Source organism: Camelus dromedarius, chromosome 12 (assembly GCF_036321535.1).
Source record: "Camelus dromedarius isolate mCamDro1 chromosome 12, mCamDro1.pat, whole genome shotgun sequence".
NCBI classification, from domain to species: domain Eukaryota; kingdom Metazoa; phylum Chordata; class Mammalia; order Artiodactyla; family Camelidae; genus Camelus; species Camelus dromedarius.
In genome coordinates, this window is record NC_087447.1 from 10595386 (window position 1) to 10617579 (window position 22194).

Below are 22194 nucleotides of genomic sequence, written 5' to 3' on the forward strand. Positions count from 1 at the left end.
AGGCTTAGCATGCACGAGGTCCTGGGTTCAATCCCCAGTACCTCCACTAGAATTAAAAAAAAATAGTCCATAAAGTTTAAGGAACAGTATCACCCCCTTCTCCAGCTGCCTCCCCTGGGTCCCACCTGTTCTTTTCCCACATTTATTTTCCTTTTATTTCACTACCCATGCACGAGGTCCTGGGTTCAATCCCCAGTACCTCCATTAAACAAACAAACAAACAAACCTAATTACCCTCAAAAAAGTTTTTAAAAATACACATGCAAAAAAAAAAATCACTCCAGTGTTCATTTCAGCAGAATTCTCTCTTTTTTTTTTTTTTTTTTAAGTTAAATCATGTCTGAGCAGCACGGGCTGGGTTACACTGTTAACTAAGCACCTGAGCTACGTGCACATGCAGTCAGGAACCAGAAGGGCCTTTAAGATGCCAAAGGGCAAAAGGTGCTTCAGATAAAGCATAAAGTAACCCATTCAAAATAACCTCCAAAAAGAAGAGGCCTTTACGGAGAAATAGTTAAAATATTTTGGCAATGTCTCCCTTATTTCTCCCTGTGCTTTTATGATAATCTTAGCTTCCTCCCCTCCACCAACAACCCTGCTTCTCAGGGTTTGAACCCTCTTCCTACACAGTTCTTTCTGGTATGGAGCCTCAACTCTCAGTTCAGCTCTGCCCTGGCCCTCAGTAACTGGGTGAGACAGGTGACTTCACAACTGGGCATCAAGGGATTCTATCCTTTTGGGTCTGTGTCGCATCTTGAAAGCTAAGTTAGAGATGAGGGACCTCCACGGTGCTGTTAGCATGGGGTACCAGCTGTCAGATCTGTTTGTTACCTATACAATCTACGTGAAATTGAAGGATAATGATTTGAGGTCATGAATATGCAAAATCTTATACCCGGCCTTACTGTCCATCATAAATAGTGTGACCATGCAGTTTATCATCCACCACAACACTATTAAGAGGGAAACTGAACGCCATTAATAATTACACTCAGGGAAAAAAAATTAAGAACTAGGACTATCTCGGGAAAATCAGCACCTATAGTCAATGTTGTCCATAAGGAAAAATAAGAAAGCTCAAGCAAAAAAACAGAAATGCAAATGTGTCAAAATAACAGAAAGTATCGACCCCAAAATTAACCTATGAAACTGAATCCCCTTAGAACAAAATTGGAATCGGTCTCTCTGAAATCCCTCTCTCCACGATTCTAGCCAATTGTCAACAATATTCCATCAATATCAGCAAAGACACCAATTTGTATTAGACCTATTTTCCCAAATGTGATACAAGAAATTAGTCTAATTGGTACACCGACATGGGATCAAATAACATGCCATCACAGCATTAAAGTTATTTTCTTTGCGATTCTCATATAATTCTGATTGGATCGAATATCAACTCTCACTTTAGGCCACTATGTTTTCCAACACTCTCCTCCAGTTACTAGCCTCCATTTTTGACAGAGAGATGAGCGTCTCCCAGCCAGTGGTCTCTAAGCAGAAGGTAGAAACACTGCTGTCTGATAGAAATGCCTTTAATCCCAGAGATGGACTTGAAGATCAGTGGAATACCTCTGCTGTGGCATTCCACTAAGATTGGCCAGTGAACCTAGCTCTGGCCGCACTTGCATTCTGAGACATCCCTACAGATATGTACAAGCCCAGTCAAGAGTTAGCCAAGGACTGTCAAAACCTATTAGTTAAGAAATGTAGGGTATCTGTGGTTCCTGTTCTGGAAGTTGTTTGCTAATGGAAACAACTGTGTCAACATTAGTCTTGAAGCAACCAGGGCCGTAAGTGATCATTTACAAGAAAATGTCTGTTTAAAGAGAAGGCACACCAAGGGTGCATGGGTCATCTCAGGATGGTTATGAGCGGGCTCTGGAACCCACGGTCAGTGCTATACTGGTTCCCGATCCTGTATGAGATTCTTACTACTGCTGTAACAAATTACAGCAGGTGTACTGGCTTAAAACAAAGGCAAATCTATTCTCATACACTGTTGGAAGTCAGAAGTCTGAACTGGGACTCACTGGGCTAAAGTCAAAGTGTTGAAAGGGCTATGTTCCTCTGGAGCTTCTAGGAGAGAATCTACGTCCTTGTGTGTTCTAGCTTCTGGAGGAATCCTGCGTTCCAAGGCTCACGACTGACGCCATCTTCAAAGCCAGCAATTGTATCCCTCTGACCTCTCCTTCCATCATCATATCGACTTCTCAGACTCTTAACTTTCCTGCCTCTCTCTCCCACATATAAGGACCCCCGTGATGACCTTGGGCCCATCCAGATAATCCAAGATAACCTTCTGATCTTAAAGTTGGTTTAACAGCAAACTTAATTCCCATTACCATGTAACCTAACATGTTCACAGACTCCGGAGATTAGGACACAGACCTCTCGGAGGGGAGTGGGAGTGGGAGTGGGGATTCATGTACTGCTGACAGTTTACATATTTCAGATTTAAGCATCATCCTGGGGGGTCATGGGACCTCTTACAAGATCAAGAAGGAGATTGTCATTCTAAGTAAAGGAAGCCAGAAAGAGAAAGAAAAATACCATATGTCACTCATATGTGGAATCTAAAAAAGAAAAAAAGAAAAAAGAAACTAAAAATAGGACACTAATGAACTCATTTACAAAACAGAAACAGACTTGCAGACATAGTAAACAATCTTATGGCTACCAGGGGAAAGGGGGCGGAAAGGGATAAATTTGGGAGTTTGTGATTTGCAAACATTAACCACTATATATAAAAGATAGATTAAAAAAACCAAATTTCTTCTGTATACACAGGGAACTATATTCAATATCTTGTAATAACCTTTAATGAAGAACAATATGAAAATGAATATATGTATATATATGCATGACTGGGACATTGTGCTGTGTACCAGAAATGGATACATTGTAACTAACTATATTTCAATAAAATTTAAAAAAATTTTTTTAATTTAAAAAGAAAAGAAGAAATGTTATCTTCTAAGGAGCTGTCAGTGTCAGGAAAATGTTGCTCCTTATGGCTGAGCAGGTATCTCTGCTGACTGGGGAGGTTTAGTTGAAGTACAGTGCAGATACACAAGGCACAGTGGTGGGAGGGAGGAGGTCAAAGCACAGAGAAAAATTTTTATGCTTAAATTTTTTTTGTCTTGCTATAAAATAAGAATTTTATTTCATCTATGCAGTGATCTGGGAAGGCATCTGTCAGCTGAGGGAGGCTGAAGTGGGATTCGAGGAGGTGAGCAGCCCAACCAAAAAAATGCACCAGGAGCTGCCATGCCGCAAAACAGACTTCACCCGGAGCAAACATGGAGTTTACAGCACTTTATTTTATTGCCATAAGGGGGTGCGCGTGCTCTATGGTGCAGCTGTCCTGCTTTTATCTATTTTCTGCCAACACATGAGCAATGTCAATTTCTTTGTTCGTGAAGCTTACAGAATATCTCTAGCGCATGCGTACTTCTATTTTCTTTGTTCTAAATCTTGTATAATTGACACGTGCGTACAATCATTATCTGCTGCGTACTACAAACATGCTGTGATCGTGGCCTTGGGTCCCACGGCCTTAACTCATCTCAAGGACACTGACAGCATCTCTAAAAACTGACCTTTGAGCAGAGACGTGAAAGAAGTGAGGGAGCCACCGTGAGAATATTTGGAATAAGGATGTCCCAGGCAGAGGGGACAGCAAGGGCAAAGGTGGCTGATAGGGTCAGGGAACAACCAGAGACACTAGACTGCGGAGCCGAGTGAGCAAGGATAATAGGGAAGAGCAAATCTGACCCCGTATTAGATCTGTCCCTTTAGCCCTAACCCTGTTCTCTGTCTCCTGTGCTCAGTCATGCTGGTTCTGTACCTTTTGTAAAAGAATGTTGCCTAGAGCCTGAAATATACAGGACAGCCCATTCTCAAGGCTCTGACCTTTAAGGGCCTAACACTTTCCCATTTATATAAAGATTAAAAGTTGCAGAATAGAAAATAAATGCAGAATAGAAAATAACCTTTGTCTTATTGGAAGTTTGCAGGGACACCATGACCTGATCTATGCGGACAGCTGCAAGAACAAAGGATTCTGACACCAAGAAGTTTACACCAACCAACCACCCCCCAATCCCCATTTTAGTATAGAAAGAGCCTGAATTCTGACTTGAATGAATGAACGAATGAACAAATGAATGAAAGGTGAGAATTGATCCTACTTTTTCTAATTTACATACTTTAAAAGATAGTATCTGAAAGCCCTGGGAGTTTGAAACTGCTTTCATCCTCAGATAAGGAAGGAGAAACAAAATAATATCTGGAAAACTGCTCCATTGCTTGCCTGACATCAAACAACTTCAAAGAGCCTAGGCTGGACCCCAGGTCATGTCAACTAAATTAACTGTAGAAAGCCAGGCCTCACCTGGCCAATGCTCACCTGAGAGCCTAAAAGGGTGTATTGTAAAGAAAGTGTCTCAGATCGTAAGTGAGGTGCTGCCTCAGGAATCACCCAAAGTTTAGTGACGTGATTGCCAATAAACCATCTGAAGGCTGTCTGGGTGTGAAAAGGCTTAGGAGGAAGTCTCCTTTGTACTCACACATTAGCCAACCTCCCAGGGTTTGGGTAAAGGACACTTTGTCACCATGGCCTTCATCACATACGAAGCCCCAAGTGTCTCATATGACCGTGCTGCCTAGAGGTCACCTTCAGACACCTTGGAGGGTCTGTAGGAGGTAAACTTAGATAAGCAAATGGCGATTTGTTCTATCAGGGAGAGAGAGGTCAGCATAAGTGGTTAGGAGTGGCTGGGGGTGGGGAGGAGGGCGGACCATTTCACAAAGAGAAACACATATAAGAAAAAGTAGAGAAATACTCATAAACACTGGGACTTGTGAACTGGAGGCGGATACCGGACAGCAGGACAGAGTGGCATGGCCTGGAGTGCCTTCCAGCTCCTGACCCTTCTCTGGGCTCTGGTTGGGGCCAGCACCCAGACCCGAAGTTCATGCTGTAAGTAGGATGTTTTTTCCGAGAAGGTCAGGGAAGCAGTGACACTGCGGACAGGCAGAAGCCTCAGACACTTATGTCTGCTGATGAGAAAGTGCCCGAAATTAGCAACCACTATAGGAGTTTCAAAATGGGTGAGTCAGGGCGTGAGTGTGTGGGGTGAGTCAGGGCGTGAGTGTGTGGGGTTCATCTTTCCTGACTGCAGAGCATAAGTTCTTTGAGAGGCAAGTCTGTGCATTTTGAGAGACTGAAATACTGTTGCAGGAACAATGGTAATTAATGGCTGATGGTACAAGGAGAGACACTCAGTGGCTGTTGTGACCAGGTACCACTATGAGTGGGGATGCTGGGTACCTGCTGAAGATATGTCATATTGCAGATCTTTCGTTCTTTTCATGTAGGAGTGAGGAAGGAAAAATGGATGCAAGGATATTAATGGAACCTACTCAGAACAGGATGAAATGCCTGTGAGTTGTTGACTGAAATAAATGCGCAGCCTAAAAGTTGAGTTATGTTTATTTCGCGGGAGGACTCGAGCTGAGATGACAGTCTCTCAGATCGCTCTGAGGGACTGCTCCGAAGAGGTAGGGGAGGAGCTAGGATATATAGGAGCTTTATAGTAAAGACCAGGTAGTTGGAACAATAAAAGATTGCTTGTTATCTAAAGAAAACCAGGCATCCCAAGTTAAAGAATTTAGTGCTTTTCTATGTATGGGAGGAAGCAAACACTTGGGCTCATTGAATTCGTTCCTTTGACAAGCACCTAGCTATCTAGGGCCAGTGTCCTGTCTTTTCTTACTCTGAGTCCCCTCAGGGGGCACCACTGTGAGTGGCTGCAGGCTGCAGAGGCCGGGCTACAGGCTTGTCTTCACGGGGCGGGGCAGCTGCTGATGATTTGATGGCTTCAGCATTCTTTGTTTACTGATGTGGTTTGCAGTATTTTTCGGTCACAGAGTCTTATTGTTTGACATTACTAAGTGAAAAATCACTTTCTTAAAGATAAGGTTTATTTGGGAAGAGGTAGGGACTAACTGGCCTCAAAAGAAAATCTCAGTGTTTTCTCCATGTCTCTTTAATAATCACCCCTAATGTGGGCATCCTTGGGGATGCCAATGCTAATCCTATCATCTCCTAAAAGAGTCAGAAAACATGTCTTCTGGGAAGAGGGAGTGAGGGTGAGAGGTTTAGTAAATGGCTTTGCTCTTCCCAGCTGTCCCCTCGGAAGATCAGCCCTTGGTTAATGACATCCAGGTGCTCATGGAGAGTTCGGTGACTGACTCAGCCTTGCCAAACCCCAGCATCCTGATTGCCATGAACCTGGCCGGAGCCTACAACTTGGAGGCCCAGAAGCTCCTGACTTACAAGCTCATGGCCAGTGACACAGCCGGTGAGAAGCCAGAGTCCCCTCTGCATGCTCTCTGAATCTCCACCCCCAGACCCAACTCCATGGCCCCCCACCCCAGCGCTACCTGTGATTGAACCTAAATCACCCAAACACCTTCCCGTACGCACCTGGAAGGACATACGTGTGAAGTCAGGGTGTTCACAGAAAGCGTTCTAGAGTAGATGTAAAAGACAGGCTTCAGGGTCTGGCTCCACCACTTACTCACCCTGTGACCTTGAACAGGTCCCAGATCCTGAGCAACCTCACTTTCCTCGTTTGCAAAATGCAGACGATTCTAATAACAGTAACACTGATAGCAATAATAACAATGATGAAAACAAAAGCCTTGTTCTGCCTACCTCTCAGGAGCTGCCTTGAGGCTCGAGTTAGACAATAAAGTTAAAATTATTTTGTAACCACACATTTTTCTACATGAATTTGTATGGGCATTCTTGCTACTTTTGTAAACAGATACCAGGGATTCCCGAAGGAGTCGTCAAGTTACACAGAGGCCACAAGATTAAACATTCCTTCTGTATTTTCCCATACTTCTTTCCTCAAGAAAGATCAAAAATTACCTAATCACATTATTGTAAAAAATCAAAATGATCTGGAAAGAAACAGAGAGCTCAGCCCTGGCCCCTGGTGCTCTCCTAAGAACAGCTTTGTTTAACAATGCTGTCCTCTCCTTTACAGACCTGACTGCTGGTCAGCTCGCCCTCACCATCATGGCCCTCACCTCCTCCTGTCGAGACCCCGGGGACAGAGTATCCATCCTACAGGAACAAATGGAGAACTGGGCACCTTCAAGTAAGACCTCATCAGAAGGGAAGGGGAAGTGAGGCAAATGGTCCTTCCTGAGAATTTTAAATCTATAAAGAAAAGGATGGGAGATTGGAAGTCTAGGAAGAGACACAATGTACCTCCACTCAGTTCCACTCTGCTAGTCCCATGAGTGAGACATCCACTTCCAAGCCAGTGGACTGGAAAAGACCTCTCTCCCAGGGACACAGACTTACGACATCATCTGAAGACAGCCACACCCCTTTTACTCTATTGTCAAACCGCATGACATTCTCATTCTAAGACCATGGAAGTTCTCTCTGACCAATATGGTATCTTTCTTTTGGGACAGGTTTTCTGACAACTTCAATGTAAACGCTTTGGCTTTTCCTTTTTCACAAATACATTCCCTGTGGGGAACGTTAGTCTTCTGAAAGCCCTCTCTCCCCTTCCAAGGCACCGATGACCATGCGTCAACCTTCTATGGACCCAGTCTGGCCATCCTGGCGCTGTGCCAGAACAACCCGGAGGCGGCCTTACCGACAGCAGCCCGCTTCGCCAAGACCCTGCTGGCCAATTCCTCTCCCTTCAATATGGGTTAGTAGGTCACCACTTTCAAACACTGCCCTGAGCCAGGACCATCAAGGGCACTGAAGCACTGAGATGGAGGGGAAAGTGGGAGAGGGGAGCTTTCCACGGAGGAGGAGCTGAGGACCATGAAAATGTCTATAGATAAGAGATACTTAGCAAATATTTCTTGGACCAGTGAATTAAGGAATAGATGAACGAAAGAAAGTGAAACACAGAAACCAGGACAATGCTTGACACATCTGGCAGGTACAGAATCTCCACTAGGAATCATAAACATGTTGCCGAAGTCGGGAGCCATCCCCAGATAAATGATTAAATTATTAAATCAGTGTCTAGACTCAGCCCCACCCTGAACGCTTCCACACTCTATTCTTCTCAGTGCTTCCCCTTACAACATCCAGACATTCTCTTTCTATTAAACAGCTGCTCTCTGAACCCTAAACCCATGATGCACCCCTCCCAGGCTACACTAGAAGCATCTTGTTCCTTTCTTCTGCAAGCCCTTGGCTGCTTGCGAATGGAAGCTTTATCCTCTACAACACCATCCTTCTGTCCACTCTCCTGCGCCTAACGATCCCTTCTGTGTATGACACCCTCTCTGAGGGCCACCGCATCCCCCCATTCGCGGTCATCTTTTCTCCCCTGCCACTCTCTAAGCAACCGCATGGCTATTTCACCCCTTATGCGTGCCTCATCAGCAACCTGGCGCATTTCAGGCTCTATCAGACCAACAGGAGGGTACATATTTACTCAAGTACCTTCAAACAGACAGGCCTCTGTTTCCCAGCTGGGACCTCAGGCATCCCTGGGGCATCTCTGCCAGTTCAGGAAATATGGACTTCCTTGAAACACCGTCAGCCTTAATGAGGTTATGCAACTTTCAGTTGGAGATTAGGGTGGGGAGGAAAAGATCAATGAAAAAAAAAAAAAGCCATCTGGCACATCTTTGATTTGTTCTGGTCTCATCAGGCAAGAGTTTGCTCATTCAGTTCACACATAATAAAAATGAAATAGCCAGAAAAGCCCCTGTGCTGGGTCCCACGGGGGATGCAGAGCCCCCCACCATCCAAGAGCTCACGTTGCACAGTAACAGCCGGGAGTGCCGAGACTGGAACCCAGGTACAGACAGCAAAGGCTAAAGGAATCCAGGAAAGAGACCACGCCCACTGCGCTGGGATGACCGAGGAGGCTTCACTGAAAGGTGGTGATGGCTGGGCGTTCAAGAACTGCTGCCATCTTGAAAGATAAACACTGGGCCAAGAGAAGTGGGAGTGAATATACTGCTAGTCTCTTTAATTCAGAGCCCAAGCTGTGGAGTCATACAGACTGCATTCAGGCCCCAGTGCTGCTACTTACTAGCTGTGTGCCTTTGGGCAGTTACCTAACCTCTCTGAGCCTCCATTTCCTTATTCCTTAAATGGAGATAATTATAGGTCTTCTTTCACAAACTGTCCTGAAGGGTAAAGGGGATAATGTACCAGGAACACAATAAGCACACAATGGATGTTACTTGTTCCCCGCTGTGCTTGTGGTGGTCTGATTCCCCCGCTGTGATCCACAGACACAGGAGCAGTGGCTACCTTGGCTCTGACCTGCATGTACAACAAGATCCCTGTAGGTTCAGAGGAAGGTTACAGAGCCCTGTTCGCTCAGGTGCTGAAGAACATAGTGGAGGACATCAGCACGAGGATCCAGGACGATGGCATCATCGGAGACATCTACAGCACTGGCCTGGCCATGCAGGTGAGCGCGCCGCCGGGGCTCCTCGCGGGGTCCACGCCGGTGAGCCTGGGCTGCGGGACGGAGAGACCAGGCTTCTGCCAGTGTCTCCGGGGAAGGCCAGCCAGTGTGACTCGGGCTAGATTCCTTATGGCACCTGTGCATCAGTTCCTCTAGCAGCAAAATGCAGGTAAGTGTTAATTTCCCCCCTACCTCATAGACAAAGTATAAAAACTAATAAACATGAACTCTTCTCCCTTACGAAAAAAAGAGAAATAAATAAATCCAAGAAACGTATTGGTCTATTATTAATAATGATCAATTTGTTCAAAATAATTATAGACTATTGAGAAGTTGAACGTATAAAAAATAAGGATATTAAATTAGGTTCTCAAAAAATTTTAAATCTTCTGACTCCATCTTGCCAATCAAGTGTTCTTTTATTAGCCAGTTATCTTGATCCAAAAAAGGCGGGACTGTGGTCAAAATGATTAATGAAAATAATCTAAAGCTGACTGGACAGCTAATCTTTGTCAAGCTCTTTTATGTCTCAATCTCATTTCAGCCTCACAAAGAGCCCTAACATGGCAGAGCCAGGCGTGTCTGGTCATCAAGTCTGCACTCAGTCCTGTGAGTCCCTAGTGTAGATTCTCGGGCTTGGATTCTATAAGATGCTGCTTGGTATCACTCCAAATACAACCACACACACAGATACACACAGACACACAGACACACACCCCTCCCCCTCTGTTGATTAGGGTAGCCTCCTCCCATGGAAGACACACCTATAATACTGGGGAGAGAGAACCAACTAGAATGAGAAATTAAAGGCCAAATCCTTCAGTCCAAACTAAGAAATCTGTGCTCCAAAGGCTCAAAATGCCCTATGGGATTAGTAGAAAAAAAAAAAATACATCATGACCTTCCCAACTTGGAAAGCCCAAGAAACAAAGAATCATAATATTATTTTTAGTAAACTAAATCAGACTGAGAAAGACAAATGCTGTGTGATGCCACTGAGACGTGGAGTCTAAAAAATAATACAAATGAATGAATACGCAAACCAGAAACAGACTCCTAGATGGAGAAAACAAACCTGTGGTCACCAAAGGGGAGAGGGAAGGGAGGAGGGACAAACCAGGGCATGGGAATAACAGATACAAACTGCTGTGCACAAAATAGATCAGCAACAAGGATACACTGTATAGCCAGGGAGTTATAGCCATTGTCTTGTAATAGTCTATAACGGAGTAAAAGCTGCAAAAATACTGAATCACTCCACTGTTCATCTGGAACTAATATAATATTGTAAATCAACTATACACACATCAGGTTGAAAATAAAGAAGAAAAGAAACATAGTCATGGAGTTACAATGCCAGCTCTACACCTAATTTGGCTCTGGACTAGTGCAGACGGATGGAGACTGGTTTGATGTTGCATACGTTAAAAATTAGCAATACCATGTACAGTGTGGTGACTACAGTTAATAATTTTTACATTTGAAAGTTTCTAAGAGAGTAAATCTTAAAAGTTCTTACCACAAGAAACTATGTGGTGATGGATGTTAACTAGATTTATTGTGATCATTTCACAACAGGCACAAATATCAAATCATTACGTGAAACAAGTATGTTGTATGTCAATTTTATCTCAATTAAAAATACTTTTTAAAATTCAAATTTAAAAATTAGCAAAGGGCATAAACAGACTAAGAAATTAGCTCATGTTAAACACACGAAGTCCCCTGCTCCAACGTTCCATAGGAACAACTCATGAACACAAAGCCACTTTCTACATCATGTCGTGGTCAATGAAAGTTTGCCATAGAACAAAAAAAAAACACCGTTTCTATGGCTGAGTCATACAGGAGCATTCCCAGGGCTCAGGTCTAGAATGCTCTGTGGAGGAACAAAGGCAGTCTGGAAGGAATAGAAGACAAGCTTTATTTATGACTCTCTTAAAATAACCTTAAAATAACCTCAGTGCCAGACAGAGAAGTGTTTGCTTTTGCTAATTTGCTTTCTGAACTGTGTTTGGGGTGTTATCACCTGCGGGGTGCACCCTGATAAGCTGTACCTGGGAATTAAAGCTGTTCTTTGGAAAAAGGCAGGACCACAGCCAGATAGCAAAGACCACGTGGATGTCATGTCAGTTAGAATACAGAACCTCTCCCTCCCCCTCATGGCTCACAGCCACAGTTCACCCAGGCAGTCTGAAGTCTGAAATCACCAGATGTCTCACATATAACCCTTATCTAATCTAAAATGTTCTGTTGTAGAAACACAAAAGCTTCTAAGGCTGTGACAACTTGGGTTTGAATCCCAGATTGGCCATCATCTTAGGCAAATAATGAATTTCCCTGAATTGCATTTTCCCTATAATAGCAAAGGCATAAAAAAAAAAAATCAGGCTCAGGGAGGGGTTTAATAATTGTCTGTGGTCTCTCCCAGGAAGAGAGGTGACATTAAGCTTCCTTTTCAGCCTTCACTCACCCTCTCCCAGCTGGCAGTGCCCTTCAAGTGGCCTAGGCCACTCACATTGCTTCCTAGATGCACTTAGGGGCAACTTCCCCTGTTCTGGAATTCCTCCTCTTTCTTCCATCAATATTCCAATGCTTTCAAGGTTCTTCTTCTGACAGTAACTCAGCTTGGAGAGATAAACTTCTTAATGCAAAGTTATTAATGACTTCTAACAGTTAATGCATTACTCCTCTCCAGAGGGTTGGTGTGGGTAATGTTTTATCCCAATGGGATCCATCTTGCTTGGTGGGATTTGGAAGGTGACTGTATGGCAAGTGGACAAGATATGGTAGCTGAGTACCTACCTGATGCCCTGTGACCAAACTGCCCTGTAAAGTGACTCTGGGAAGAGCCATCATCATGGTTACCGAGGTGAACAGTGCCTGTCAAAAACCTCCTGGTTGCTCATACCACTGCCTCTAGCTTACAAAGCCATTTCTAGATCCCCTCTCTCCTCTACCACATCCGATGTGAAGCTTCAGGTGAATCAGTCATCAGCAGTTAACGCTGGTCCATTAACACGCCCTTGTGGCTGTGCTCAGCACAACCCTAGAGGGAGGGAGGTGGTGAGGACAGCTTCCACATCACACGGGACCAAATGCTTCTGCATAGCATCCCATCTGAATCCCCAGGGACCACCCCAAAGGTAGGCAGGAATTATGATGTCTATTTTACCCATGAGATACAAAATTCAGCAAAGTAGGATGACTTGCTAGGGGTATTAATCAAGACTCTGCAAATAACAGAAACCCAAATAACTTTTGGTTAAGAAAAAGATGAGGCTTCATTATTTCACATTAACTGGGGGAACCCAGGGCTGGATTAGGTGATTTCAGGATTAATCAGAATAAAGGGCTCAAATCATGATATCAGCAATCACTCTTTTATCATCTCTCAGCCCTGGTTTTGCTCATTCTCTTCTGCTGGATGGCTTCTTCCAAGTGACTGAGAAAGATGGTCACCAGCAGCTCAGTGATTACTAACCCCAGCAGCGGGACAAGTGCTCCCCTCTTCCAGTGTCTGTGTGTCAGGGAAGGACTCTGATTAGTGCGTGTGCCCCCCTAGTCACTGTCAACAAGAAGATGGCCCTCTGTGATCAGCCCTGCCCAGACAGTCAGTCCGCCCTTGTAGCCAGGGTAGTGGAGCTTCTGGCTGACAGTCCTGACATGGCCACCAAATGTGGGAAGAGTCCACCAAAGGGCATGCAGTACAACAAAAACCCACAGACGTCTACTGACGGTGGGCGGCCAGGGTGTCCTGGACTGGGGCTTCCCCGAGAGCTGGCTTGTCTCAGCTCTTGCCCTCATTCTGCATCCAAGAACTGTCAGTAAACACAGCCGTCCCAGTAGCACTCCCTGAATCTGAATGTTGCCCAGACATCTGTTGTGTGACTACTACGTGATGGGCACTGACAGACACACGCGATGGGGACACATCTGTAGAGAAGACAGACGTTGTCCCCAACTTTGTGCAGCTTTGTTTTTGGACTCTGGTGGATCTCAAAGGTTAGTGATCAAGTCTATCCCTTAGGAAGGCCAGCTCTCAGCTATGCCTAATCTTTCTCTCTCTCTCTCTCTCTCTCTCCCCCCTCTCCTAGGCGCTCTCTGTGTCACCTGAGCAGCCTAGTAATGAGTGGGACTGCGAGAAGACCATGGATGCTGTACTCACGGAGATTAAGGAGGGGGTGTTCTACAACCCCATGTCCATTGCCCAAATCCTCCCTTCCTTGAAAGGCAAGACATACCTAGATGTGCCCCATGTGTCTTGCAGCCCCGGTAAGAACTCTTAACCTCTGCCTCTCCCTTTGTCATAAAGTGGCAACTTACACCAGGAATGATATGGGGGGCCAATTTTAAGTGGCATAAGGGCTTTTTGTGTCCATGACTCCCAGGTAGGCAGAGCCACATCTGATTTCTCATCCCCAGGAGCTGTGTGCCAGCACGCAGCCATGCTGCCCTGCCCTCAGAATTCAGCCCCCACGCACACATTTACTGAGCGCTTCTACACAAAGCATTTCACGGGACGCTGGTGGAGAGAGAAGGTCTATGAGCCTAACAATCAAATTATATACAACTGCATTTATTTGACAAAGCTGCTAAACTTAATGCAGTGTCTTATCATATCTTCTCTTTACAAAGTCAGGAGACAGTAGGTAGACATAAACTACACTATTTGGGAGAATGAAACAGGAATAGAAGTCACACACAGTGCAAAAGCAAAGAAAGCGTGACCAATTATTGAGTTTGTCTGGGAGGCTTAGGAGAAGAACAGAGCTGACCTGGAGATCTCAATATGAAGCCTGTGTGCTCACAGCACATCAGAGAAATGGAGTGGAAACCTGGCATTTTACCTTTTTACTTGAAATACCTATATTTTATCCAATTACAAATATAATACAGAAATACTTAAAATTCAAACACCACAGAAATGCACATTTAGAAAGTAGGGTCCTGCATGAAAATTTTATCATTCCAGAGATAGCTAGTCTTTGGTACAGATTTCTCAGACTCTTCTTTCCAAGCAAATACTAACATAAAGTGTTATTCATTGTATGTTGCATGGACTTCCTAAGATGAGCAGAGATTAGTAAGCTCCTCGTCTGTCTCAGGACAGAATCCACCGAGACCACAGTTAAGCAACCTGACCCCAGTCATACCACACACAGTCATATTCACCTAACTCCCTGGGCTGCTTCCCAACTTTAACAAGGTGGCCATGAATTTCCTCCTAGGATTCTACACTAGTTTCCCAGGTATTCTGTTACATGGTCTGAAACTTACTACCTCTGCTCCCAGATTCTTCGGGTTAACAAAAACCCACAAGTGAACAGTGAGTACCGTGTAAAATACAGGACTAAAGGCTCGCAATTCTCCCTTCGGGTTACAAATTCTTTTAACAAAATTAGTGTTTGTTATAAAGCCAGCTGTCAGCCGCCAGCTCTGATCAGCTCTCCAGAATGGAAATGAGAGCTTCCTAGATCACACTAGTTCCTCAGAACAATCCACAAAGGACACAAAATCATGATCATTTCTTGACATGTTTTCTGGGATGAGTTGCCAATAACAGAGATTTTGCACCTGAACTACAAACCCCGTAATCTTTAACAAATTTGGCCTCTCTGCTCTCCACAGATCACGAGGTGCAACCAACTCTATCCAACCACCCCAGCACTGTCCCCACCTCAGCTTCCAACATCACCGTCATATACACCATAAACAACCAGCTGAGGGGCGTGGAGCTGCTCTTCAATGAGACCATCAGTGTCAGCGTGAGAAAAGGATCAGTGCTGCTCGTGGTTCTAGAGGAGGCACAGCGTGAGAATCCCAAGTTCAAGTGAGTGCTACAGGTGACAGTCGCCCTGTCCCCGAGACCAGCCTGAATTCCATTCTCTCTCTTTCCTTCCTTCAATTTCTTACTTTTTTCCTTCTGATGACTTAACAGATCTTTATTTAATAGCCCCTTGAGGAGTCTGCAATCTAGTAACTAGGCAAGGCTCTCATAGAAATTAAATCCTACAAGTCAATGTATGATGGAATTTTCAAAACAGGAACTCAAAGGAGAGAGAGCCCTTGGTGGCTCAGAATAGTCAAGGAAGGTTCGTGGCTTTGGACCACATGCAAAGAATAGCTACTATACCAGAAGATATGGGAGGATGGGATTCTAGGAAGAGGGGATGGTGAGAACAAAGCATTGGAGGCAGGAGTGAGCAAGGAATTTAGGGTCAATGAGTAGACCAGCTTGACTAGAGAAGAGAATACAGGACCGAATTAAGTGAGGGATGTCTGGAAGGATAGGCTGTGTGATATTGTAAAAAGCCTGAAATGCCAGGCTAAGGAGGTTGGACTTTATGTTGCATTGCAAGTTTTGAGTGAGGAAAGTCATGTTGCAAAATGTTAATTGGGTTGGAGAATGAGAGACAAGGAGGAAAGTGAGGGCGTGACTACAGGAGTGAAGCTGTGAAGTGATGAGGACCCCATCGAGGATAAATGGACTCATCCCAGGGAAGACTCCCCAGGGCTCATGTGTAACTGGATGTGGGGGTCCAGAGAAAGAAGCTTCAAAGCTATTGATAGGAGTGTCAGAAAGAGAGAATGTCCTTCAGGCAAAAACACAATTTATCCAAACACGTTTAAATGTCAGTACTTGAAACAGACAGAGAAGGCAGCTTTGTAGGATATAAGGGAAGTTCTAGAAAAAGAGGGCAGGACAAGCAAAAGAGATTGTGTAATCGTCTAATAGAGGGGGTGGCTGAAGTTAAGGACCATGTAGTAGGTGGCAGATAGGATGCTTCCAACCAAACCATGAGACATACAATTATGCCCATTTTACAGCTCCAACCACTTAGACCCAAAGAGGTTAAGTAATATTCTGAAGATCACATAACGTGTAACTAGCAGAGTTGAGATCTGAACCCAGATTTCACTGACTCTGAAGCTCGTGCTCTCCTGTCCGATCGGGAAAGGCAAGAATATAGAAATAAATCACAGAGGAGCACATTAAACTTTGGGGAAAGTTTATTGTCTGTACAAAGAGGAAGCAGGAGAGAAATATGGAGAGGACCAAGCTAGAGGAGGAGGAGAGGGGAGATGCCAGGTTTTGGGAAAGAAAAGAGGCGATACTTTCAAAGGCAAGATGGCACTATCCAAATTCTTCAGAGACGTCCAGGAGAAAGACTGACAAAGGCCAAGGAATTGACGATTGAGTGACATGGGATCTATTCCCCAGGGGTAGGGTAAGTATGTGCGTCTGTTGCTCCTGGCCACCTCCAGAACTTCCTTGACTTCTGTACAACAGGCCAGGATGAAGATCACATTTCAAGAATACTTCATTTTCTACAAACCCTCGGAATATACTTTACTTCTTCTCTAAGCTTAGCTTTAATTTTGCCTGACTTTTCTTTTTCTAATTATAAATGTAATAAAAATATACATAGTAGGAATTTTGAGGGGGAAAAACATAAAGAAAACAGCATCTCTATAGTGTAGCTACCATATAATCACTGTCAATATCTTTTTATAATTTTGTTGATGTTTTCAATAATTTTTTAATAATTTTGTTTTTCTCCATGTGTATTACAAATAGTTGTGGTTCATAATATACACAGGATAGATATTTCTTACACAATGCATGTACCACATTTCATTTAAAATTATTATTGCATGCATTTTGCATTTTCCCATGTCACTGAAAGGTATCATTTTCATAACTGCAAAATATTCAATCTTGGATATTCATCCCATCACTCACCTAATTTTTTGCCCATTGTTTGACATTTACATGTTTTAAATTTGCTTATTGATTTTTTTGAATCCATTTATTTTTATTTAACTCCAAGTGAAGTAACTTCATGCGTATTGGTTATTTACATTTTCTCTTTAAACATGACTTTTCTGATCTTTAAAGCATTTAGAATGTCTCTGTCCCTTCGTCTTAACTTCTTATTGCCTGATTTAAGATGAGGTATTAATTATATCTGATTTTATTCTTACAGATTTGAAACCACAATGACATCCTGGGGACCTATTGTCTCTTCTATTAACGGTATCACTGAAAATGTTAATCATAAGACATATTGGCAGTTCCTGAGTGGCACAACACCTTTAAATGAAGGTGAGAGACAGGAAGGACTGAGGGCAATTTGACTGTAGCCTCCACAATTTGAAGGCTACAGTCTTTCAACTCCTTATTTAACTCATTCATTCATTTAATCAATAAATAATTATGAGGTTGTGTGTGTATACACTGTAATTGCATGTACAGTGGCTACATATGTATGTACATATGCAAATAGACTATGAATATATATACAGTCATGATAGGTAGATGATAGATAGATGATAAGACTGTGTGGGTGAATATCTAAAATAATTTTTTTTAAATCAAGAATCCTGGGGTGAGAAAGAATAAATTGGGAGTTTGAGATTTGCAGATACTACACTACTATACATAAAATAAATAAACATGTTCCTTCTGTCTAGCACAGGGAACTACATTCAATATCTTGTAGTAACCTATAATGAAAAAGAATATGAAAAGGAATATATGCGTAGATAGATAGATAGATAGATAGATGATTGAAATATTATGCTGCACACTAGAAATTGACACAACATTGAAAACTGACTATACTGAAACGTGAAAAAAAAAAAAAAGAAAGAAAGAAAAACTGACACTGAAAAATAAAAAAGAATCCTAGCTCCGCTCTGAGCCAGTGGGAAAATATCCAGGAAACAAGTGGCCAGACCTACTTAAAGCAATAAGAGTTAAAGAAGGAAAAAGCAGATAGTGTGAGAAAGACCAAAAACAAACAAGCAAAAACAACAAAAAAAAGTAGTATGTGATCTAAGAAGATCACATTGGGATTAAAAAATTAAACATGTGTGTGTAAAACAAGAGAACAGGGAATTCATAGCCAATGGGAAATAAATGTGAGGGATAAGAGTAACAGCTGTTTATGTAGTAACGTTATCTTACTTCACACTCGCATCACCTCTGTAGGTGTCAGTGACGGTCTTTTTGCAAAGACACTAAGTCTGAGACGCATGAGGGGCTTGCACGAGTCACTGCTGTGGCCTGTGACAGAGCAGACAATCACGCTCCAGATGAGTGTGCTCGGGACCACAGCTTCCTCCAAATCCATTCTTCGCCTTCTTTTGTGGTGTTTTTTGTTTCGTTTTGTTTTGTTTTTAAATTTCCAAAAGGAGGAATGTTTGTGGGGGAAGTGGGAAGAATAAATCCAACTTCAGCAAAACCTTAGCATTCTTTAAAATTTTTGCACAAATCCTGAAAGATCCTCTGACTTAGAAGCAGCAGTGGTCTCTGGTTTTGTCTAAGGATGGTGCTGCTGGTCAACCTGATGCTAATTCCCACTGTGTGCAGTGATGTGAGGTCCATTTAGTCATAGCAGAGCTGAGACTGGGGCTCTGTCAAGATGCTTCACTATCCAAGATTACAGAGGCATTTTTTCTTAGAGCCCATCATGGATTGAACGAAATCTGGCCAGTCAGAATCTGTGGAATTGCAGCAAAGCATGTAGTAAACATCTCTGAGTCACAGAGGCTTCGGTTAGAAGCCCCTCCTTGTGTTTTCTAGCTTCATTAGGGAAACAGTGAATCTTCTCTGAGCCACAGTTTCCACAGCTATCACATGGAAATAGCGAAAACCATTTCATACGTTATGGTGAGGATTAGAAATGATGTGTTTGAAGTGAGTAAGTACAGTGTCTCTCGCACAGCATTTGTTTTAAAATGCTGATCATTACGGTTATTAGCTCTTCTATCGCCTTCATCTCCAGAATTGCCCCGGGAACTCCAATCAGGCGGATTCTCAGGTCTGCCAGTTACTTTTCTTCTCTGTCATTGTGGCTACTTCAGAGTTAAGCATGGATATTGTCATCATCTGTCTTTCCTGCCCAGAAAGAAGAATTCTCAACCCACCAATCTTCTTTATTTCTTACAAAAATCTTCCAGAGTGAACACGAGTTCCTGCCTTGGATGCTCTAAATTTGGCTTAAATAAGCCATTTTAATAATAACCACCGTTTACTGCACATTTATTATGTGTCAAGTACTGACTTAGACACTTTGCAGTCATTGTTTCTAATCTTGAAGATAACTGTTCAGCGTAAACGCCAGTAGTACAATTTTATGTATGAGGGAAGGAGTCTCGTGCAATCTTTTTTTTTTTAATGGAGGTACTGGGGATTGAACCCAGGACTCATGCATGCTAAGACTGTGCTCTGCAACTGAGCTATACCCTCCCCTCATTGCATGATCTAAGGGGCTTGCCCAAAGCTGTGCTCCACATGACAACTGAGAGCCTGCAACCAAGGACCCCCTGAATCTCAATTCCATGCTCCTTCCATACAAATTAAGCTGCCCATTTCACTCTACGGAGGTTTTGCTCCTCCAGCCAATCTAATGGGCTGATCCTATGGGAGGTGGGAGTGGTTATAGGCACCACAGTCACCTCATGTTCTTCTCTGCTCATTTCCAGGAGTTGCTGACTACATACCCTTCAACCACGAGCACATCACAGCCAACTTCACACAGTACTAAGGAGGAGGCGGGGTCAGCTTTGATTGAATGTCTCCAGAGGACAACTGGAAATTTTTTTCACATCATTTCAAATCTATGAAAAAAAGTGGATCTCTACAACACTACCATATTCCTGGTTAAAATATAGGAACTTCTATGTAAAATAAAGGATGCAAACTTCCCTGGAGTCTCAACATCCATGAGCCATGAAAGAAAAAGTCCAGCCTCTCGCAGCAATGACCATTTAAAACCAGGGTGAGGTGAGAGGAGGGAGCCTGGCTAAAATTTTTGGAGGTCATTCTGACTTTTTTGATTAATTTACGACCACCATCTTTTATTCTATAAATGAAATGATATTTTTTTAAAACTCCTATTTTTATTGCTTATACCAAGTACTCCTTTTCAGATCACCTAGTGTAAACATATATACAGACATACATACATGAAATGACCCAAATTATCTCATATGGAACTCCCAGGTGGTAAATGATGAACTAGGTAAATGATCTTATATCATAACTTTCCCCTTCCATTTCCAACATTTGTTCTGGGTAAAATATATATGTTATATAATTTATATATATATGTTTAATATATAAACATAATGTACATTTAATATATAATATAAAGTTAACATATATTTTATATATTAAATGTAGTTATATTCCTATAACTGTACCCCATAAATAATACATATAATATTTTAGATATTAAATATAGATCTGTGATCTCACCCTATCCTATCTATATATATAGTGAAGTTATAGATCTTTGAAAGAAAAATTTAAGACACTCAAACTCTAAACTCTGCTTGTTGGAGTCAACATTGGTACAAACTTTCTAGAGAAGAATATGAAATTTTGTTATCAAAAGACCTGAGATATACTCACATATCCCATCTCCCCGCCCCTAGAAAAATCCCAATTCTGAAAGTTATAGAAAGGGGGAAGTCGAAGGGGATACAGATATACAAGAATCAAAATGTCACCTGGGACGATTAGAGAATAAATCTTGGATGTGCAGCCACAACATACTTCCTAACATTGATCCCCGTAAGTGGACAGACTTAACTGCCCACTCACATGACTCCCTTCCTGGCATCTCAGAGCAAGAACCTGCTTTCTGGCAACAATCTGGTTCCCAGGAGAAAGAGGTGTGAACCACACCAGGTCCTCATCCCCATCACAGCTATTAGGTAAAGGCCAGGACTGTCACTGTCATGGAAGGAACACTCAGAGTGTGCTGGATAAGTGCTTTCTCATAATATATCAATGTAAGCTGTGGGAAACAACGGAAAAAATCTGTATGTCCAACAATACAGCAATGCATAGGTAAACCCTGGTGAGTCTTAAAAGTCACTAAAATTCACCTGGAAGATAAATACTTGCTGATGTGAAAAGACAGCATGATGCACAGCCCAAGGAAGGAAGCCAAGGACACAACATTACAGGGCCATCCATGCTGGAGCTGGATGGCGGCCATCCATGCATAATGGCGACTGATTTTTGTTTGTTTCTCTCTTTTCTAAGTTTTGTCCACTCAATACATAATAATTGAGCAACTGGAAAATGGAGAAACAAAATATTTTACACAAAGATGACGTTTTCTTGTTTAACAATAAACTGGGCAATCAAAGGAAGGTGTTGGGGGTGTGGGGGGGATGTGAGTCCCACACTCAGCTTTTGCTCTAATGATAGAAATTAAAGGAACAATGGATCTGCTATGACGAGTTGCAATCCCGCTTTGAGGAAGTGTCTTAATAAAACGTAGTCTGTGAGCGCTTCCACCGCCCCGCGCGCTCTCACCGAATGCTTGACTGCATTCAGTTAGGGTTTCAGTGATTATAATAAGCGCTTTTATGACCTCTAGTGGTCATGGCTGGTAAAGGCGAAGATACACAGATCAAAGGAACAGAATAGAGTCCAGAAATAAACCACACTTATGTGGTCAATTAATCTATGATAAAGGAGACAAGAATATACAATAGGAAAAAGATAGTTCCTTCAATAAATGGTGTTGGGGAAACTGGAGAATTACCTGCAAAAGAATCAAACTGGACTACCCTCTTCTACCATATACAAAGATAAACTCAAAATGGATTAAAGACTTAAATGTAAGACCTGACATCAGCTTTAACAATAAATTTTTTTTGACTATGTCTCCTTCTGCATGGGAAACAA

General features: G+C 42.8%; 1 protein-coding gene and 1 long non-coding RNA gene across 2 annotated transcripts in view; one reads left to right on the forward strand and one right to left on the reverse strand.

The window, feature by feature from the left end:
• The window catches only part of LOC116155293 (uncharacterized), a 44228-nt gene that overhangs the window by 14920 nt on the left and 7114 nt on the right, over nt 1-22194 (reverse strand). The gene's annotated exons all lie outside the window — the stretch shown is intronic.
• Nucleotides 4794-20196, forward strand: CBLIF (cobalamin binding intrinsic factor). The gene is made up of 9 exons (XM_010987006.3): nt 4794-4984; nt 6192-6368; nt 7062-7175; nt 7605-7745; nt 9301-9482; nt 13577-13754; nt 15111-15312; nt 17471-17589; nt 19974-20196. The coding sequence occupies exons 1-9, from the start codon at nt 4906-4908 to the stop codon at nt 20033-20035; spliced, it is 1254 nt and encodes a 417-aa protein (XP_010985308.1). The 5' UTR covers nt 4794-4905; the 3' UTR covers nt 20036-20196.